At 41.0% G+C, this 23,053-nt stretch overlaps 1 protein-coding gene across 2 annotated transcripts in view; it reads left to right on the top strand.

The window, feature by feature from the left end:
* The window catches only part of fam184aa (family with sequence similarity 184 member Aa), an 80,541-nt gene that overhangs the window by 9,868 nt on the left and 47,620 nt on the right, over positions 1-23,053 (top strand). For both annotated transcript variants that reach the window (XM_087836697.1, XM_087836696.1), the window contains exons 2-10: positions 6,591-6,668; positions 8,026-8,160; positions 8,435-8,533; positions 13,388-13,594; positions 13,986-14,159; positions 16,124-16,285; positions 17,836-17,971; positions 19,410-19,591; positions 19,664-19,849. In XM_087836697.1, the coding sequence (XP_087692823.1) occupies positions 6,591-6,668; positions 8,026-8,160; positions 8,435-8,533; positions 13,388-13,594; positions 13,986-14,159; positions 16,124-16,285; positions 17,836-17,971; positions 19,410-19,591; positions 19,664-19,849 (1,359 nt within the window). The remainder of the gene's footprint in view (positions 1-6,590; positions 6,669-8,025; positions 8,161-8,434; positions 8,534-13,387; positions 13,595-13,985; positions 14,160-16,123; positions 16,286-17,835; positions 17,972-19,409; positions 19,592-19,663; positions 19,850-23,053) is intronic.

Below are 23,053 nucleotides of genomic sequence, written 5' to 3' on the forward strand. Positions count from 1 at the left end.
TGATGATGTGCAGTTACATTTTTAGCTAGCTTTATGTCAGATTGCGGCATATGTTATGGTACAGGGTTTCAGAAAGGTATGCGGTCTAAGTTTAAGTATTTAAGTATAAATCCCCTGTTAGAGTAGCCTTCCAGTTCACAGAGGGTCTTAAGAGCTGAGCAAGAACTGTCATCACCACAGTAGTTCGAGAAGAGTCTACAACAGAAGAAGAGCCTCTCTAGAGGGGCAGCTGAATGATATCGAGGGCTGCCACAACAGCGACCTGGTACATCTGCTGATAGGAAAATAGAAGATGGGCTGGGGCTAGTTGGTTAGAAGTATCCATCCATCATCCATCCATCCATCCAGCCATGCATCCATCCATCCATCCATCATGAATCCATCCATCCATCCATGTATCTATCCATCCATGAATCCATCCATCCATCCATCCATCCATCCATGTATCCATCCATCCATGCATCCATCCATCCATCCATGCATCTATCCATCCATGCATCCATCCATCCATCATGAATCCATCCATCCATCCATCCATCATGAATCCATCCATCCATCCATCCAACCATGTATCTATCCATCCATCATCCATCCATCCAGCCATCCATCCATCCAGCCATGCATCCATCCATCCATCCATCCATCATGAATCCATCCATCCATCCATCCATCCATCCATCCATCCATCCATCCATGTATCTATCCATCCATGAATCCATCCAGCCATCCATCCATCCATCCATCCATCCAGCCATCCATCCATCCATCCATCCATCCATGCATCCATCCATCCATCCATCCATCCATGCATCTATCCATCTATGCATCCATCCATCCATCCATCCATCCATGTATCTATCCATCTATGCATCCATCCATCCATCCATCCATCCATCCATCCATCCATGCATCCATCCATGCATCCATCCATCCATCCATCATCCATCCATCCATCCATCCTTCCATGCATCCATCCATCCATCGTCCATCCATCCATCCATGCATGCATCCATCCACCATGCATGCATGCATGCATCCATCCATCCATGCATCCATCCATCCATCCACCCATCCATGTATCTATCCATCCATGCATCCATCCAGCATCCATCCATGCATGCATCCATCCATCCATCCATCCATCCATCCATCCATCATCCATCCATCCATCCACCCATCATCCATCCATCCATCCATGCATCCATCCATCCATCCATCCATCCATCCATCCATCCATCCATGCATCCATCCATCCATCCACCCATCCATCCATCCATCCATCCATGCATCTATCCATCTATGCATCCATCCATCCATCCATCCATCCATCCATGTATCTATCCATCTATGCATCCATCCATCCATCCATCCATCCATCCATCCATGCATCCATCCATGCATCCATCCATCCATCCAGCCATGCATCCATCCATCCATCCATCATGAATCCATCCATCCATCCATGTATCTATCCATCCATGAATCCATCCATCCATCCATCCATCCATCCATGTATCCATCCATCCATGCATCCATCCATCCATCCATGCATCTATCCATCCATGCATCCATCCATCCATCATGAATCCATCCATCCATCCATCCATCATGAATCCATCCATCCATCCATCCAACCATGTATCTATCTATCCATCATCCATCCATCCAGCCATCCATCCATCCAGCCATACATCCATCCATCCATCCATCCATCATGAATCCATCCATCCATCCATCCATCCATCCATCCATCCATGTATCTATCCATCCATGAATCCATCCAGCCATCCATCCATCCATCCATCCATCCAGCCATCCATCCATCCATCCATCCATCCATGCATCCATCCATCCATCCATCCATCCATGCATCTATCCATCTATGCATCCATCCATCCATCCATCCATCCATGTATCTATCCATCTATGCATCCATCCATCCATCCATCCATCCATGCATCCATCCATGCATCCATCCATCCATCCATCCATCCATCCATCCTTCCATGCATCCATCCATCCATCGTCCATCCATCCATCCATGCATGCATCCATCCACCATGCATGCATGCATGCATCCATCCATCCATGCATCCATCCATCCATCCACCCATCCATGTATCTATCCATCCATGCATCCATCCAGCATCCATCCATGCATGCATCCATCCATCCATCCATCCATCCATCCATCATCCATCCATCCATCCACCCATCATCCATCCATCCATCCATGCATCCATCCATCCATCCATCCATCCATCCATCCATCCATCCATCCATCCATCCATCCATCCATGCATCCATCCATCCATCCACCCATCCATGTATCTATCCATCCATGCATCCATCCAGCATCCATCCATGCATGCATCCATCCATCCATCCATCCATCCATCCATCATCCATCCATCCATCCACCCATCATCCATCCATCCATCCATGCATCCATCCATCCATCCATCCATCATCCATCCATCCATGCATCCATCCATCTATCCATCCATGCATGCATGCATCCATCCATCCATCCATCCATCCATCTTCTGCTTATACTAATTCCATTTGTCAGCTGAGCAGTATCTTCCAAGCCTCCTTGAGTGGCCGATTATACTTTTCCCACAGTTAATACACCTGGGCAGCGCTCCCAAATAAAGTCTATGAGTAGGAAACACTGTCATCTATTTTATGGTGACACCAAACATTGAAAAGCTGCAAATCATTAAATCTGAAAAGCCGTAATCAGAGAGTGTTTGACAGCTTTACTAAATGATTTATGTAGATGAAAAGCTTTGTTGACTTTTCTTTTTCATCAGTAAATTCATCACTCATTAACAGTCCAAGTCAATAACACTATCTAATTACCAAGTAAGGTTTTATCACTGGTTAATCACAGCAGAATTTCCTTTCCAGCTGGGTTACTTTGACACAATTGCTCTGTGAGAAATTATTTATGGAACTCAAATCTCACTTTTATACCATAGATACAAATAGAGATGTTAGGTATCTTCATCCCTGCGAGATGGCGAGACAAAGAAGAAAGTGTAAGAGAGAGAAGCGAGAGAAGAGAGGGGAGATAAAGAACAAAAAAGGGAGATGAAAGGATGGGAGCAAAGAGAGAGGAGGGAAAGAAGGAGATGAAAGCAGCAGGCACAGCAGAGTCATTAAAATAATCATGTATAATTGAAGGAACAGTTCCACGGCAGACTTACTGCTGGGAATCAAGGCTCACTCTCAAAGAGAGCGGAGGGTTGAAATCCACCTTCCTCTCACTGATTTTGCTGCCAGCTTAAAAACATAAAATAACCAATGACAAAATTTCAGCTTAGCACCAATAAAAACATTCAGGCGGGATTGTTGTAAAGTGGAAAAACACAAATGAGCAGATCGTATGTCACTCTTTTAGATTACAGGTGTAAAGGATACCAATTCTTTTAATTTAATTTTATTTCAGATTAATTCAGATTCAAGGCTTTTTGTTTTATTTTGCATTTCCTCGGCTGCAAGTGTGGGTCCACTCCTTCGCTCTATGGCGAGTCAACCATTTTGTAGTGCAGCTCAAAGTCTCAGCTGCAAATTGCATTTATATGGGCTCAAATTGTGGTCATAAATATTTTGTACCTGTATTTAGGATTATATAGGATTTGTATGTGTAAAAAAGATTTGTGTGTGGACTACGAATTTTGACCCTATTTTTCTTCCTTTCATCTGATTGGCCAATGTCATGTCAATCACAAATTTAACTATCCAATCAGAGAACAGACGGGTTTGGCTATTGGAGGGGTGCGTTATGGAGCTTCAGGTCCTTGAAGGGAATAAATGCCCTTTTACATGCCAGCCCAGCGTTTTCCTTCATCACCAGGAAGGAAGGGCAGTGTTGTAGAAATGACACAGTCTTCACTAGTGGGGATAGTTACAAAGCTTTCTTTGTTATGAATGAGCATACATGTTTTTATTGAACATATGAAGGACCAGCAAAAAAAACAGAACTCTTGTAGAGGACATAAAGTCAGAGATAGAAAAGACAAGGAGCAGGTGCATCTAGTACAGGTAGAGCTGCTCCAGAGTTCAGCAGCCAGCGCAACAAATTCTGGATTCTTGGCTTTTAGTTAGCAGTTAGCATTAGCAGCACATGCTGCGTCCGATGTGAAAGGACCTTTATGCTGCGCACTGTGACTCACAATAATGGTCGCGGGTCAGCCCTGACTTGAAAGTTGAGTGCAGAGTTTCACACGTATTTTTTTCTACACACAGATCTTTTTTACACATGCAAATCCTGATTTACAAGTACAAAATATTTATGACCACAATTTGAGCCCATACATTTAGCACATACTGCACTACAAAATCACAGCAAGTTCTCCATCAACTAAAACCATCATGCATTATGACCTGTTTGTGGTTTAAAAAAGAAAGAAAAAACCCCAAGAAGAAATAAGTATATTTTTTTCCCTGATGAGATAACGTCCATCATGTCAGCTGTGCACTGGCATCCTCCTCCTCTGCCTCCAGTTTTTTTTTTTAATCTAAAAGTGGAGAGAAATGTCAGTCACTACATGCAGAAAATAGCATCACTTAGATGTCTGTGGCCTCCACAGGGGTGAAGATATTTCTCGTTGTTTAGTGACAGGGATACTTTGGAATATCTGGTGCTTAATCATAAACGTGACCAAATTAATAACAATAAGAATACTAACCCTAACCCGAACTCACAGACACCTTACAAGCAATTAAATAATAAAATCACAGTTTGCATAAAGACACCGTAGAATTAATCCAGTCCGAAATAATAAATCAAAATAAACAGATCTGTACAATCAGACCACTACATTTGGCAACAAGTGTGCTTGTAGCTCAAAACGCTCACCGGTACTGAAAATACAATTATCCTATTTTACCTCAGACATGCAGCTAGATGTTGCTCCGGGTCAGTTGGCTCACTGAAATGATTTCTCTGCCTCCCACGTGTCAACTTATTTTTTCTTCACAGTGCATTTCTGAGGATGCAACACATTCAGTGTACATACTTTAGACGGCAAGTTTGAAACTGGAAAATTCAGAATTTTGCATTTGCAACGCAAAAGAGAGAGAAGACATGGGAGGGTCACTCCAGGCTCAGTAGACAGATGCTGGTGTCATCAGTATAGCAATAAAGATATATGCCAAACTTCCTAAAATGTTACTTAAAGATAAGGAAGACAAATAATAAATACAAAGGGGCCTAAGACAAAGCCTAGAGGCACTAGTTACATAGTTGTTCAGTGTGATTCCAGTTACTGGGTCACATTCATTATCATTAAGATAGCTTAAAAGCCGTAGTAAGGCTCATCTCCTCTGGGGTGGCTCTACCTCAGGTGGTACAGCTGCATGTAGTCTTCTGCACATCACAGCTGCTGATCCCCTTTCTGTCAAGCGAAAGCAGCAAAATCAAAATAATATAGTGTAATATAGAATATTAAATAACTGTTATATTGAGTTGCTGTGATACAGTATGTATCACAGCAGTGGTTTTAGTATTTCTTGCTGAGTACAGGGAAGTTTAATAAAGTTGCAAATACCCTGCAGTGATGATTACTCAACTGTTGATCCCAGTGGTCTTTAAAACGTCAGCAGTGTTGCCAATAAAGGATAAATATCCCCCACCACTATACCTTTATGTCCACTTCTTGCTGTAGATTTGTATGTAGCCTTTTCCTCTCACCTGTAAATGGAGTAAAAGGTGGACCCGCTCGTCTCCATGCCTGCGGGGCTGTAATTCAGCTGACCGTGACTGAATATTAGCTGCTCTCCCTGCAGGCTTCAATTTGCTGAAGCTTAAGCTTCTTTTTTTTTTTTTTTCAAAGCTCTTGCATATCATTTACCTCCAGCACTTGTAAAACCTACTTATATTCCTGGTAGAGAGAGAGCAAGCATGACTGACGAGATGTTATTCACTTAGGCTTGTGCAATGTGCAGCAACCAGTAGAGGGCTTTCCTGTGACCACAGGAATGTCTGTGCTTACTGTGAAATGTTCACTTATCTCCTTTGCACCAAATTTATTATCGAACACCCGACCCCTCGCCCCCCACCTCCCTTTGTGGGACTTTTGTTGTGTTTTGTGTGTAGCGTAGTCCTGGCCCTGTTTTACTGTCTTTAATCAGAACTCCTTTCCTGATGCTGTTGGTATTGATTTTGTTGCACTCTCGATGCAGAGCTGAGCTTAGTCTTCACTTCTATTGATCTGATATTGAAACAGTTAATAAGAGCTTTCTTTCCTGTCTTCTGGCTCAAGAGTTGGGAGTTCGCCTTGTAATCGGAAGGTTGCCGGTTCGAGCCCCGGCTTGGACAGTCTCGGTCGTTGTGTCCTTGGGCAAGACACTTCACCCGTTGCCTACTGGTGGTGGTCAGAGGGCCCGGTGGCGCCAGTGTCCGGCAGCCTCGCCTCTGTCAGTGCGTCCCAGGGTGGCTGTGGCTACAATGTAGCTGCCATCACCTGTGTGTGACTGGATGTGTAAAGCACTTTGGGGTCCTTAGGGACTAGTAAAGCGCTATACAAATACAGGCCATTTACCATTTTCTTTCTGTGATCTAATTCTGCTCATTTCTCCAGGTAATTTATGCTCTCAACACCAAGAACGATGAGCACGAAGAAGAAATCGAGTCCCTGAAAGAAGCTCACGAGGACGAGGTACAGACACCGAACACCCTGTTATTATGTGGAGGAAAATACTCTGTGATTGATAAACAGCAGTGTGGTTTGTCACTTTTGTGGTGTCAAACTGCTGTGGGAATGAAAGTGTGTTTAAATGGTGTTATTTCATTTACATTATAAAAGTGTGGTGAAGCAGAATTCTCCTTAGTGAGGTTTCCCCGTCATCTGTTTGGTATTTTAGTCACTGTGGAGAGGAGAGGAGCAAATTCAGTGGCAAACTGCAGTTTTGTTATCAAGGCTAACCATGGTTTTACTGTCTGCCGCCCTCCTGCAGCGAGCAGGTCAGCACTGCAGAAAGGGTTTAATTTGACTGAGGGCTGATTAGGAAAGTTAAACTAAAGATGAACTTAAATCTTAAGAGCATCTGTTACCCACAGATGTTTCCAGATGCAAAGTTCTGACTTCTCAGCTGATTAATTCGTTTAACAGCTAAATCACCATGGCAGGTGCAGATGTTTCCAGTGGTTTGTGGTATAGCTTCCTAAGGGTTGATGATGCTCACTGTTAAACACATGACTCCAAAAATCTCCCAGAGGTATTAATCTGGGTCAAATCTGTTCCCTTCAAAACAGATGTTCCCTGTTCCCTGATGTCTATAGAAACATCCACATTTATTGGGTTTCTTCTTAATGTGTTCAGCCGTAATGTGCCACAGGTATTGTGAAATTACGTGATTAATCACATCACCAGTACTTTTTTTTTCCAACCTCACATACAACAACATAACAGAAGCACAGCACAGCAGAGTTCCCCCAGATTGTCCACTTAATTCAAAGGGTTCAGCTGATTCAGTGTAATCGGTGTGGATGGTTACCACCAGCTGCCTTATGTTCTAAATGTTACAATTTTCTGAACTGGTTTCAAAGACACAGAACAAGTCTGGCACCAAATCAAAACCCGTTATATTCAGTGGTGGGCAGAGTTTATTTTAGGATGTGAACTTGGCCTTTACAAAACTGGTTTAAACCTACTTAATTTCACTGGTATTTCTTTTAGAGGGAAGCTCTAGTGCACTGTAGTCTGCAAGATTAATTAAATGAGTGTTACATTTTTAAAGTGAGAGTTTTCTCCCCCTGCCAACATTTCTTGGAGTCCGCAGTGTTGCGCTGGCACCTTTTTCTTATTTATTTTCACATATTTCTCCTTAGGTCTTATTTCCTGCTACTCTGTTTGTAAATTTATGATATTTTTCCACTTTGGAAAAGAACAAAACAGTTTTAATCCTGCTCATAATCAACTTAATCGTAATTGCCTAAACCTGAGCTGAACTTTGTTTTAAATTTAAGTTCTGTTCTGTTTTAAAGCACTGGCTGCTTTCTTTCCTCTTGCTCAGGTCCAACACATCGTGACAGAAACCAGAGACAAGATCATGCAGTACAAGACTAAAATGGCGGATGAGGCGGATCTGAGGCGGCGGCTTGCCAGTCTGGAGGAATCTGTAGAGCTCCACGAACACATGAAGAGACAGGTCATTCAGCGCTGACGGGCACCACGTGGCTTCATTTAGTTTGGTTGTATCGAGCCAGGCTTTGCTTAGTTTGTGTATTGCTTCACATATTCCAACGTTGTCATCTTTAAGCCATTGCATGTTTTAATGTTGTAGCTTTTTAATATGGATTATTTAGCTGTAAAAAACTGGATAGTATCAACTTAACATATAATACAGGAGTGGGTGTGTTATATTGCAGTTGTATGTTTCCATATTTGTCTTTATGTAACACTGTTGTGCTTGTTGTCTTCAGGCTCTGGCAGAGTTCGAGATGTACAGACAGAGGATGGAGGACTCGCAGCTGTGCACAGAGGCCCAGCACACACAGAGGGTGGTTTCTATGAGCAGAGAGGTAAGGTTGGGCTCATAACAGAAGTAATACCTGATTGTTAACTTTCATGCATGAACCCAATTCTGAAAAGTGTTGGGATGCTGTGTGAAATGTAAGCGTAATCACACATACACATGCAGAACATGCAAAACTTTTTATTTTCATTTCATTTTCACACTATTTTTTTTGCTTCATGATACTCCAGATGTTTCACATGCAATATATGCAATATGTTGCTCTAAATCTGTATATAACTTTCAGCATTGCTGGTGCCCTTCCAGATGTGCAAACTGCCAGTCCCTGAGGCACTTATCCACTTACACCTTAAGACATAAGAGAGTTTTGGCCTGAGTGCAAATAGTTCATTTCTCCTTGAGGATAAAGAATCCACTTTTTCCGATGTGAATTCTTCTGACCACAGAACAGTTTTTCAACTCGCCTCAGTCCACTTTAGATTACCGTTTGCCCAGAGGATCAGCGCCCAGGGGACGATAGCGCTCCAGGATCATGTTAACATATGGCTTCTTCTTTGCATATAGAGCTTTAACCGGGTGGCACAGTAAACAGTGGAAGTATTCCTGAGTCCATGCAGTGATCATGACAGAATCACGTCTGCTTTAACCCTTTAAAACCGGTCAGAGTGGGCACGCTCCGTTTTGCGCAACTACTTTTAAATCCCTGTAGCACTGCAACCACGTAAGCTAGCGCAATAGTTTTTTTGCATATGAAACCAGAGGAGTTGTACTTACATCTTATGCCATCAGCTTGTCCTAGGTCAGTTTCCTTCCACATATAGCTTTGCAAAAACTGCATAAAAAGCGCTTGCAGCAACAAAAACATAATATTCCAGAAACACGCTTTGCCGATCCGATCAGCTGTTCATAACACTTCCTACGCTGGAATAGACGTCACCGGGAACTATCGCATGTCCGCCATGACCTGCCCGAAACCGGAAGTGACGTCATTTTCGCGGAAATGTAGTTTTTTACCATCAAGGCCTCATGAGCCTATACTGGTGTTTTTAAAAGTTATGTTTGACTTTATGACTTTCTGTGTGGTTTCTGGGATGCTTAGGACTCATATTGCACTGCTGGAAATAGTTTATTTTGATGCATATGCTGCTTTTTTGCAAATTTGCATTATAATATTTATTTTCGTTTTTCCTGCAGTGTATAAAAATTGGTGTATTTCAAAAATAAAACTATGAAGACACTTAAAATAAATTTCCTGTGGTGGGAAACTATTTTGTGCAACTTTTTTTATTTACAGTTTTGAGGGATAAGCCTCTTAAATTTCTCTAACTAGAAATATATGTTAAAAAAACAAAAACGATTTTCAATTTTTTTGTAGTTTATTGCACTTTTTTGCAATTTATGTAATTACTATGCACTTAATGCAGACATATTATTAAAATTTGGGCTATAACGGTTGTATTGATGTATAGCAACTTGAAATGCTCCCAAAAATGGCTCCACAGCATGTAAACATATAATATAAGCTCTGGTGGACTTGGTTCTATGGTAGGTCTTAAAGGGTTAATGCATGCTGCCCGAGGGCCTGATGATCACGGGAATCCAGTATTGATTTCTGGACATTGGAGATTTCTCCAGATTCTTGGAATCTTGTGATGATGTTATGTACTGGATATAAAAATCCTTTGCAGTTTCTATTTCACTTCTGTTTTCTATTTTGAATAAAATATGAGTTTATTATATTTGCAAATCTTTTCCTTGTGTGTTTAATTACATATCACACAGCATCCCAATGTTTTTGTATTCAGGGCTGTAATTGTAAAAATGTGTTAAGTGTGTTATGCTCTAAATGCACAACAGGAATGGTTCATTTGTGCTGAATGCAGGTTAATCAATCAAACAAGACTGATACAAGCATTAGTGAGTAATACTACTTCACACCACAGACTTTATACCTTAATAGGTTTTAACTGGCACTTATGATAAAATTGATCAAATATGTTATATTATTGTTTAATTTATAAACTGAAAGACAACTTAAATTGACATCAATTAGATGTTGATGCAGGTAAAGGACGCTGTCATCAGGCTTCAGTCACATCTTGATTGAAAATTGATTTTTTTTTTTAAATCATTGTCCAAATACTTATGGCCTTAATTTAATATGCACTGTGTAATGCTACAGCCACATTTGGGAAAACAGCGGGTGGAGACTGTGGTGCGACCTGAAAAAGATGTATTGGAAAAAATAATTATAACTTTTAAAACTGGGACCCCGTTTGTGACCACTTGCAGTTAGCTGCCATCTTTAAAGCAACTTCAGTGCATCAAGACAGTGATAAAAGTCTGCAGTCAGTTTGCAATTAAATGGAGTCAAGTTGGCAATTATGTGTAATCTGTTTGTGATTGACTGAGACAAATCTGTTGGCATCTGTTTTAAATATTTTGCTGTCCAAACACACAGAAGTTCACATTAACTCCTTACATCCACACTTCAGCCAGAATCTCACAGATCTGAAGCAGAAATTTCTCCACATATAGTGACGTAGTAGCTGAAGGACATGGCACCCAGCTGAGTTTAGCCCCCGACTGCAGAGAGACGAGTTGCAGACAGGTTGCAGTCATCAGCATAGAATGACATGTTGGCTGTCTGTATTTTTAAATTAGACAGCAATTATTTGCAAACCTTCATCAGTCTGAGAGTGAGAGTCAGTCTGAGTCATACCATGATTGTTTGGACAGGTTGCCTCCCACCAGGTAATCTGTGCAGACAGCGTGGAACACCCACAACCTCTGTGTCATTTAGCGCTACCAGTTTCACTATTTTAATTTAACATGTGGTACTAGCAGTCAGAAATGATGAGTTGGAGGGGATAGGTATGAACACTATAAATAGTATTTATCCTCCTATCAGAAAAATCAGATGCATGTCACACATACTAGGAGACTGGATCTGCCTGTGGGTGTCTCTCTAACAGTGTAGAAATAAAAAAAAATAGAAAGTGTCCGATTGAACAAAGAAAATACTGACAGTGTACATTACATAAGGCTATCTTTTACTGACAAAATATTATGTATTACATACAGACAGATACACACACACACAGTTATGCTTGTAGAGTAGAAGCAACATGTTTTTAGCAATGCAGCACATGATACTAAAACAAGCGTGACACACCAGTCACATGGGCAGGAGCATCTGCCAGTGACACACGAGTGGGAAGCTGTTTACGAGCTGCACACAGCAGGGGAATGTCATAATCATTACTGGCATATGTTGGTAATGAATACGAATTTAACTTTTAGTGCCACAAACGCACTCTTCACTGCTGCACTCTTCTTTTGTACGCACCTCGCTCCCAAAATTAAAGTTGCACTCAGAATGAAGTGCTACTTGGCACGTTTGATTAGGAGAAGGCGGTAGATTGCTTATTTATACAGTAAGTGTTCACTTCATTATAAGGAAGTATGATTTCTACTTATATAGTCTGCTGTTACTTCAGTATTGCACAGATTATGTTGTGCTACAATAAGATAGATAGAAGATAGAATAATCCTTTAATTGTCCCACAAGGGGAAATTTGGTTGTAACAGCAGCCAGAAAGACACATATACAACAAACAGTACACAGAACAGAAACATACACAATTCTTCTTACATATTTACATTAAGGACAATGGTTACTATAAACAGTAGAGGTGGGAATCACCATACATCCCACGATACGATATTATCACAATACTTAACGCACGATACGATATTATTGCAATTTTTTAAAATATTTTGCGATATTCAGATTCTGTACATAAAGGTAAACTTTATCAATATTCATTTTATCTAATATCAAAGTCTCACACTCAGTCTTTCTCTCATTTCAGTTTTATTGTTGACAAACTGAACGGTTTGTATTACAGTCTAGTCCAACTTAACTGAACGCAACCATCTGGTACAATTATAGCTATTCTGAACTATGCAATTTATGAAAACTATGCAGCCCCTTCAGCAACTGAAGAATTTGAAAGTAAATTAAAACAAAATATAATTTTACGTTAAATAAAAAAGTTTTAAACTTAATTAAAATAAAACATGTCTTAAATTAAAATAAGTAAACTGTCATGTTTATTGCTGCCAAAAAACAAGTTAAACACATTTGGACAGTGAAGGAATGTCAGGATTCTTGCTCAGAAAAAGGATCAACATGCTCTGAAGTCAGAGCACAAAAACTTTATTTGTAACAAAATATCGATTTCTGCTGTCCCTGTATCGATACATTATCACCAAACAAAATATCACCATACTACACAGTATCGATTTTTTCCCCCACCCCTAATAAACAGGGTACTGTACAGTTATTAAATTAAATTAAATAGATATTAATCTAATATTGTTACATGTATCATGTCATCTGTCATGTCATACGATCATGTGACACAGTTTCATATGCACTTGTCTGATGAATGTGGGCACAAAGGAACGTCTCAGCTCTTTATCTCTTACATTTGGATTGCTGTGTGTTATCTTTGGACTTTAAATGCTTTCACAGTGTCTGCTTCCAGCTTGAACAAAAAGATCTTTACCAGCACTAACAGTTCGCATTACATGACATATGACATCACATCACATGCTACATGTTTCTACATTTTTTTGAACTGTTTCAGATCTTGCGCTTTAAAGAACACTTTGCTGTGCTTAGAGGTGTACATAGAGAAGCTTCAAGCTTTTATTTCGGTAATAACAAACAAGTACTGAAAGGCTTAAGATGCTAGAACTGAATGTTTTGTGCCTCCCTGATTGTTACGGGAGGATTTCGAGGCGATGCTGAGATCAGTTAGCGTGACACCATTAGCGACTGGGCTAGCAGTAACACAAAAACAGAATAGAACATATTCCGTGGTTTCAATAGGTGGAGGAGATGCGTCGGGATTTTGAGGAGAAGCTGCGCTCGTTCAGCCAGGCTCAGGCACAGTTTGAGGCTGAGAAGCGGCGAGCGCTGGAGGAGCTGAGGACCACCCACCGCCAGGAGGTGGAGGAGCTCCTCAACAACCAGCGGAACCAAAGCGCCTCCTCCACAGAAGACCAGGAGAAGCTGGCTGAGCTTCATAGACAAGAGGTGGGCGGAGCTCGATTGAGCGAGGGAGATAGATGAGGTTTGGATTGGACTGATGCATGTTGGGATTTTTGTAGAAAGTTGATAAAGCAAGTTTCTTTCGAGGGTAACTGCTGTTTTTTTAAGGATGTAGTGTTGTAGTGCAGTTAGCTTATGAGCACAATATAAACCCGGAGTGATAATAATTTGGCTATAGAGATTTGTTGCATGTCATTCTCTTATTTTTCTCCCATTTTTCTTTTCTCTCAACAATAAAAAGACTTAAAACTAACTTAAGACTAAACATAATGTGGTTTAGGAGCTTGATCTATTCAAGACTTGTTGTTTTTGTTTTTAAAAAAGGATTTTGGAATGTGTCTTGACGAGCTCTCTGTTTATCCATCTCTTGGCGTAGGTGGAGGCATTGATGGAGAGGGTGGAGGAGCTAACAAAGGATAAGGTCCGCCTGGTGGAGGAGTATGAGGCCAAGCTGGGCAAGGCTCAGGAGTATTATGAGAGAGAGCTGGAGGCCATGAGGAGAACACACCAGCTCACCACTGAGAACCTGCTGGCCTGGAAGAGGACGGAGGTAAAAGCTGATTCCTCTCCTTTTTATGACAGAAGAAGAAGAAAAGCAGAAACCACATTTTAAGTACTAAACTCAGGCATTTAATTTGTTTTCATTTGTTAGGAGTGCTGTACCGCTTTATTAAACAGAGTCCGAAACATGGTGTTCTGTATCAGGCCTGTAGCTGTTTATGTTCCTGAGAGAGACACAGTGCTCTCTTTATTAACAGGTGTTGTGTGTCTTAAGACAATTATTCTGTTGCAGTACAGCTACAGGCAATAAAATGTGTTGAAACAAACAGGCTTGTATAAAATTCTTGAAAGAAGTCAAGAAATTGGTCTAGAATAAAGCCGTCAAATAGTGCCGAGGGCTTTATTTATCTCAACTTTAGTAGGTAGAAGCCCTTTATTGAAACACTTTTATATTAGATGTGAGACTTTTTCTAATTCCCTCTGTTTGTTAAGTATAATATGTTGCATTAGTACAGTTTTCACTGCAGGAACAGCTTCATTTTTGGGACTGTTAATACAAAATCAGCACCTCCTGAATGCATTTCTCGTCATTGCTTAATATGATTTTAATTGTAAATATCATATGTAAGAACAGGCAGATGGTGTTAAAGTTAATAAATCAAACGTAAGAGCAGCTGTTGAAAACAGCTGGGTGATATTGTTGTCTTGTAAATGTACTTTTGTGATTAGCTCACACGCACACTTACACGACCGACGCCATGATGGTTTTTTTGTTTTGATTCTTTTCTTGCTCATTATTTGGGACATATTCACTGCTATTTTTCTCTAGCTGCCTAGAGCAGTCTCTCCCAACTTTTGGAGCCACGGCCCACATTTCACATTAGAAAAATCACACGGCACACCACCAAACTAAAATGTCGTTTTCCCCGCGCACCGGGTATAGCGATCGGCTCGGTTTGTCCTCACCTTTTTTGCTTTCTTGTGACCACTACTCACGCTAGGGCCTTCATCTGGGTTGAAATGTTCACGGGACCCAGGTCAGATTGACTACTTTTTCTTGTCAAATATTTATCTATTTATGGCTAGATAATTTCTTCTTCATCTTCTTCTGTTTTACTAGACGTTGGCAACCCATTTAATTGGAGCAAAACGTTACACTGCACTCAAGTGGAAGAGAATGTAATTGTTCTGCCTGTTTCCCATGCCGATCGCTTAGAGCAGCGGTCCCCAACCTTTTTTGTGTTGCAGATAAATACAACGAAATAAAATGATACGACTAAGACAAAAACTTTGTGAACACACACAAACTCAGTTGATGCTGTTAGCGCCATTAAAGGATTACCTAACATTAAGAATCTAAAAGCAGCATTAGTTGGTTGGTTTACTCACTTCAAACACAATGCTGATAGTTTACATACATTTTTCATGGGAATGTGTTTTTGAATGTGTTATTGTTACAGTTACAGTTCCCCGTTTTTGCCTTTAGTAGATCTACGTTCATTAGAAGTCATGTTTCTGCTTGATTACCAAACACATTTAAGCGTACATGACTCCAGTGTGTTGATGTGAGTATGTCTTTGCGAGCTTACTTGCCAACTTTGTGTTTGCTGTTGGGCAGGTGGGTGGGGTTTGTTCATGGTTTATTGCTCCCTGCTGCTGCTTAAAACGAGGTTAATTAAAACCCTGAAAGCCGAAACTGTATTTGAAAAGAAGCCTGAGGTAATTACTCACACCTTTTACGTTACATACAGGCGCTTGATCTACTGTTTATATTAAAATATGGATTAATTAGTCCAGCTTTTATTTGCGTCTTTGTCAGTGGTGGACTTGCGTGTTATTGATACATGAGTAGCAGTTTTTGAGACGCCGCCTTAAAGAAAGCCTCATTTATCTCAATGCACCTCTCAAGGTTGCTTGCGTCGTCTCCTTTAACTCACACAGGCAGATGTTGCTGGCTATAAGCATTGTGCTCTTGTGTCAGAGTGACTAATTTAATCCTGTGTCCTCGTGAAGGTCGAGCTTCGTAAGGAGTTCCAGGCACAGGAAGTGGCATTGCAGCGTTCACTGTCCAAGCTGAGGAGTGAGCTTCAGAAAGCTCAGGAGGAGGCCAGAGAGAACCGCGACAAGACCAACAGACTGCAGACGTCACTGGCCAACGCAGAGGGAACCATCAAGGTGTGTGGGGTACGAGTGGCTGAACACCATGTTTTACTGTCAAATCAAATGAATAAGACAAAACAATGAAAACCCTCTGGTCCAGATTCCCTTGATGTTTTTGTAATGACAGAAAAATAATGTAGCAGTAGGGCTGGGCGATATGACCCAAAATTCATATCTCGATATTTTTTAGCTGAATGGCGATATAAGATATATATCTCGATATTTTTTTATAAAGCCATAAGGTAAGAACAAAAAGAGAGTTCTTAGTCAAAGCTGTGTCCCAGATGTCACATGGGCACTTTTACTAGCATACAGCGCAGATGTACATGAAAAAAACTACTCAAAAATAAATTATGAGCATTTATTAAATAATAATGCTCCATAAATAAAAGAAAACTATGTTGTTTTTGTGCATAACAAAGAGCTCACAATTGTGCAGTCAAAATGTAAACTAAAAGACGCAGAGCATAGTAACAAAGACAGATTTCACAGCTGCTCTCTTTCCAAGTTCGTGACTGACAGCCTGGAGTTTGAAATCCGCTTCATAACCGTGTGTCTTACAGGTGCCATTTATGGTCCTTATACACACACAGTACGGTAATATTACGTTGAAGCACAGTACGTATCACTCCGCGAGGCTCCTCAGTAGCCGTAATGCTCTGACAATCCATCAAGCAGTGGAGCTCCGTAGCTTAGCAAACTCGTACTAAAACATTTTTGACAGATTGCTGAGCGTGGTGTACCACATTAAATCGGTTCGCGGTCATCAAGCACAACCAGAATTCATACATAAGGCGCGCTGTTGATTTTTGAGAAAATGAAAGGATTTCAGGCCGTGTATGGCGTTAGCGTGGTTAGCTCGTTAGCGCGGTTAGCTCGGTTAGCTCGTTAGCGTGGTTAGCTCGTTAGCACGTTGACGGCGTCCAGCCCCACGCACGGGGCGATGCGCAGTAACTCGTTAACGGAGATTTGCCGTGTCCATCTTGTCGCTTCCTGCAGGTGAAGCGATGGGGGAGGAGGGGGAGTTGTGTTCAGTGAAGGAGAGGCGAGGCCGAGTAACGTTGCGTAAAGACAAAAGTGTACGAAAGAGAGGCAAACTTGTGGCTCCACATCTATAATTATAACGTAACATAGACTATATCGATATAAAATATATTGTCACATCTTATATCTCGTATAAAAATATATCGATATTTTAAAAAAAAACTCGATATATCGCCCAGCCCTATGTAGCAGTATGTACTAATGTCGCTACTGCTGGTTTTATCCTTCATCTATTTGCAGGATTTCCCAAAATAGTACAAATAATATAAAGAGTTTTTCTTTGCTTCAGTTTTAAGTACAAAGTGGGATAAATTGAATGGAAAATGTTTTCTGGAAACAGAAAGCCTCGGGGTGGAGAGTGTTTTTAAGAATCTTAAGGTGGTGGGAAATGTAGTGTGCACTGATGGTCCTGCAGGCAGATCTGTTTGGAAGTAGCTCTGAGCTGAGGTTTTAAAATGCCAAACGTTGTATTGTTGTAACATAGCTGAGCGTGCGTGTGTGTGTTTCTGTGCGTGCTGCAGAACCTTCACAAGCAGCTGGAAGAGGCAATCCAGGACGGAGAGATCTGGGTGATGCAGCTAAAGGACACCGAGTATGAACTAGAGAGCAGCAGGGAACGAGTTCAGCAGCAGGCTACTGAAATCCTGCACAAAGCCAGTAAGATTTGACTGCTGGCGTTCACCGCTGTGCTGTGCAGTGCTGTGTGCAGATGTTTCACACATCCATTAAAGAGGAAGTCTGCTATTCGTCATCCTTATTCTCACGATTGTGTTTCATGTTCCCCGATTTGCAAAAGAAATCCTCACACACTGCTGCAAACGAAAGCGATGTTTCACAACGTGTTTTATAATTGATCGGCGCTTGCAAATTTCAGCTACATTTGCGAGTCCAGCAGAGCTCCTCATGCTTAATTAACCGATGTTGTAAATCTCAGCTTGTATGTTTAAAATTGGATGAGGTATTTCCATTTATTCTAATTGGTCCATTCGTGGCTACGTGTGGCTTTTAGCCTTTTCGTAGACCTCTGTAACCTGTGCAATAAAGTTTGCTAATGACATGATTTAAATTCAGGAGTCAAAACGTGTCTGCGTAGAAACAAATGCATTATAATTTGTTGTCATTTTATCAAAACCGTTGGAGTAAAACAACATTCAAAATCCTCAGACACACTGAAAAACTCAATTCATGTAAAGATTTTTCTTTTAGTTTGAACAACATTCACAGCCGTTCAGCTGTAGATTTACGAGTTTACATGGTGCACCTGAATGCACCACGAATAGTATATGTTGACGGATTTACAAAGCGGTTTAGACACCCAATCGGTTAAAGTGTAGTTGGCAAGATGACTGCAAGGAGTTTGTGTGCAGCTTTAGGAGTCACGGTCGACGCCTGTTTGTGAGAATATCACGCTGAGAGTGCGACAGCGGGGTGCCGGGCTCCAAAAATAGAACAAACCATTTTGTTCAGCTGCCACAAACGAATGGTTGAAACAGTTTTTTGCACCTTGAGGAAATGTATGTGCATGGATAATTTTTTTCCCTCCAGCATCGGTGCAGCGGAGCATTTTTGTATTATGAAGGGAAAAACAGCTCATGTTTCGTAAGGTCCAGGTTGGTTAGTGATACAGGGCTCAAGCCAAGGGGTGTCTGCGTGTCAGGGTGCTCACGCCTTATACTGTGTGATCTCTACAGAAGCATCTACAGAAACTTTAAAGCTCTCCTCTGATTACTAGATTGAAATTGAGCTTTTATGTCATAAATAGTCTGAATGAACTCATCCCACATCTTTTCCTTTGATGCTTTTCTTTTTAGAACATCTGCTTTCCCTCTGGCTGCTCAGCTAACCACACTGTTGCACCACACTGTTTTTCTTGTTTGTTATTTAAAGTTTTTCCCACCAAGTTTTACAAGCAGCTGATATTTTAAATTAGCAGACTGCCGACTTCCTGTTTAATAACTCTACTGCAGAGGCCACTTCTTCGTTCAAACAGCGATAACAATAACGAACATGGCTCCATCTAGTTTAAAAGTTAGCTCGGATTCCTGATTGTAGAGCCTCTTTAACACACACACGATTTCAATTTGACTGCTTTCAGGTCAGATCGGCTCCTTGCAGGCAACGCAGATGGCCCACGAGGCGACCATCAGGAACTTGGACCAGGAGCAGAGCCGCCTCAAGGAGAAGATCAGCAGGCTGGAGGAGGAGAGGGAGGTTCTGCTCAGCCAGAGCCAGACCGCCAACGACCAGCACAAACAACAAGTGCTCAAACTGGAACAGGTACTTTTTTATCCTTTCTTTGTCTGTCACAAAAAGCCTTTTTATTTCCTCTAATCTGCCTCTTGTCCTCAGTCTCTGCGCGAGGAACACCAGGGCTATGAGAAGGAGCTCTCCAGGTTGAGAGCGCACTATGAGGAGGAGACACTTCGCTTCAAGGAGGCGCAGGTCAGAGCATTGGAGGAGCTCGAGGAGAAACACCAGGTGATGAGAGAGGAAGCCCAGCAAGAGAAAGAGGAGGAGAAGAAACTCCTCATGACGGTGAGTCCAGTGTGAAGGTTCGGTGTTGATGTTGAATCTGACGAATGGAAACTTTTTGGTCCAAAAAACTGTCCTAAAGTCCTTCACAAGGTTTTCTTCATTATTTTCAAGGATATCAAACACTAAATATGAGCAAAGTCATCATTTCAACACAGACAGTGTGACAGACAGATGGTATTGTTGCACATGCAAGATACACACGAGCACAGTCGCAGAAACATAGCCATGACACAGTAGGTCTCTTTGTACTTCATGATCTTAACCCTTTAAAACCGGTCAGAGCGGGCACGCTCTGTTTTGCGTAACTATTTTTAAATCCCGGTAGCTCTGCAACCACGTCAGCTAGCACAATAATTTTTTTTTGCATATGAAACCGGAGGAGTTGTACTTACATCTTATGCCATCAGCTTGTCCTCGGTCACAGTTTCCTTCTACATTTAGCTTTGCAAAAACTGCATAAAAAGCACTTGCAGCAACAAAAATATAATATTCCAGAAACACGCTTTGCCGATCCGATCAGCTGTTCATAACACTTCCTACGTTAGAATAGACGTCAGCGCGAACTTTTGCATGTCCGCCATTACCTGCCCGAAACCGGAAGTGACGTCATTTTCGCGGAAATGTAGTTTCTTACCATCAGGGCCTCATGAGCCTATACTGGTGTTTTTAAAAGTTATGTTTGACTTTCTGACTTTCTGTGTCGTTTCTGGGATGCTTAGGACTCATATTGCACGTTTTTCCTGCAGTATATAAAAATTGGTGTATTTCAAAAATAAAACTATAAAGACACTTAAAATAAATTTCCTGTGGTGGGAAACTATTTTGTGCAACTTTTTTGTATTTACAGTTTTGAGGGATAAGCCTCTTAAATTTCTTTAACTAGAAATATATGTTAAAAAAGCAAAAACGATTTTCATTTTTTTTGTAGTTTATTGCACTTTTTTGCAATTTATGTAATTACTATGCACTTAATGCAGACATATTATTAAAATCTGGGCTATAATGGTTGTATTGATGTATAGCAACTTGAAATGCTCCCAAAAATGGCTCCACAGCATGTAAAAATATAATATAAGCTCTGGCGGACTTGGTTCTATGGTAGGTCTTAAAGGGTTAATGGGTTTTTATTAATTGCAAAACGACATTTCCAACATCCTGATTTTCTGCCTCTGGATATAAGAAATTAGGTTCGAGGAACATTTCACCATAAAATTCTGAGTTCGCTGCTGCTAATAAATTTAAACACTTTGGTAATAATAATGTTGAGAAGAGCCTCTGCAAATGTTAAATGAAAGACATTAATTCTCTGTAGCTCTGAGCTGAACATTACCCGCACCATCATTTTGAAAAGTTGTAAGAGTTGAGGAGGGTGTGTGGATGTTTGAGGCGGGAGTACCTCAGCGATCCTCGGGGCATAGGAAAAATACAGAGTAACACAGAACCTTAAACCGTCTGTTACAGAAGTGGACGACTTTTCTCATCCACAACCCGCTGAGTCATTGCTGTGGTGGAGGACCGTGATTGGTCCTGAGCTGTGTCATCAGTTAGCTAAGCCTATAAAGTGTAACCCATTGGTTAGCAGTGTCCCGTTGAGACGCCTCGAGCCGTTTTGTCTTGGTGTTTTGAAACCGTTAGTGGAGGTCGGATCCATCACACTCCTATGAAGACGGTTAATTACAAAATAAAAATCTTAAATTGAACTCTGTCACACTTTAAACTAGTGACTGAGACTATAAAGTCACCAGGAAGGGTTTGGGGTTTTTTTCTGCAGCCTTCTTGTTACTATCAGAAGTCTTAACCTGGACGGGAACAGAGGTTTAAGGCACTTCACATTAGCTTTACAATTCAGAAGTTATGTCCATCATTTATAGAGTGAATGCTCCAGCTCCAGTAACGGCGGAAGCGATGGCTCACTCATTCTTGTCTCCCTCTCGCTATTGAGGGAGTATCCTGCCATCTGCAGTCTGATAAGTCAGAACTACACGAGGGTCTGGAGAGTGCGTCTATTCCCCTTCAAATCACTGAATAAAAAGGCTTTTCAATCAAATTGAAAAGCCTTAAGTAGAGGGTTTTTTTTTAAAGAAAATTAACACTCATATGAATGAAGATTATGTTTCATAGACTCCAAGTAAAGGGCACAGGCTGGAGGCGGTGGGTTGGCCATTTCTGATTAGATGGTATTAAAATCTAATGCCATCTAATCATTTCTCTGTCTTTGTGTATTTTTAATCAGTTTTGATCAGACTGACTCTTTTACATCTTTACTGGCTGCAGAGTAAAGACGTATTTCTTTGTGTTGGCACATGAGTGAGAATTTACATTTACATACTGCTGTCTTTGGCCAAACCCACTGTCAGTGTCACTGCAAGGAAATCACAAACTCAGCAAGTGTTGGTCACTTGGATTATTTTAAGATATTCAAACTAAAGGAAGATTGTTTGTGTTGACTTTTTGCTGTGTAACCATCTTGATCATCATTCTTTATAAAACGATAAAGCGTGAAAGAAGCCATAAAGATGTTTTTTGGGGGATAAAAACAGTAATTGGAACACAAACAGCCGGAGGTTTCTCTCAGGGTTTATGTTTCTCACTTTTTTCACGGAAGCATTTGCAATTAATTTTCCTCAGAGCAAATGGCTTTAGTCATTAAAAAAATATGTATCTCTAAAAGAAATGCGCAGCCCCCCTCAACATTTAATTAGGTCAACATTAAGACTAAAGACATGAAGCGCTGCATCTCTCTGTGCCTGTGTTTTCTCCTTTCAGTCTGTCGCCCGCTCTCTTTCTTTCTTCTTCAGCTTTTCTTTTTTCACTCCTGATTTGCTCTCCTCTCTTTGACTTCAAAGGGGAGGGGTTACGTGGGGAGAATACGAACGGCCTTACTGCCAAAGAAGCAACGACAACTGATGAGATTACCCAGGTTAAATTAATTTAACCTGATCCATTTAATATAACAGCAACAACAAGACTGCTGGGCAGACTTATCTCTTTCTTACTTGTCTCACTTATTCTGGATAGCTAAATAAGCAAAAACAGGCCTTTATACAATACAATACAGTTTTATTTATATAGCACATTTAAAAACCCAAAGGCACACCAAAGTGCTTCACAGTAATATGGAGAATCAACATAAGTCAATAACAGGGTACAGATCGGGCACAAGCACAGACACAATAGAGGCACTAACAGACCAGAAGAGTTAGA

This window comes from Neolamprologus brichardi, chromosome 23 (genome assembly GCF_056152115.1).
Source record: "Neolamprologus brichardi isolate AB-2024 chromosome 23, ASM5615211v1, whole genome shotgun sequence".
In the NCBI taxonomy this organism is placed as follows: domain Eukaryota; kingdom Metazoa; phylum Chordata; class Actinopteri; order Cichliformes; family Cichlidae; genus Neolamprologus; species Neolamprologus brichardi.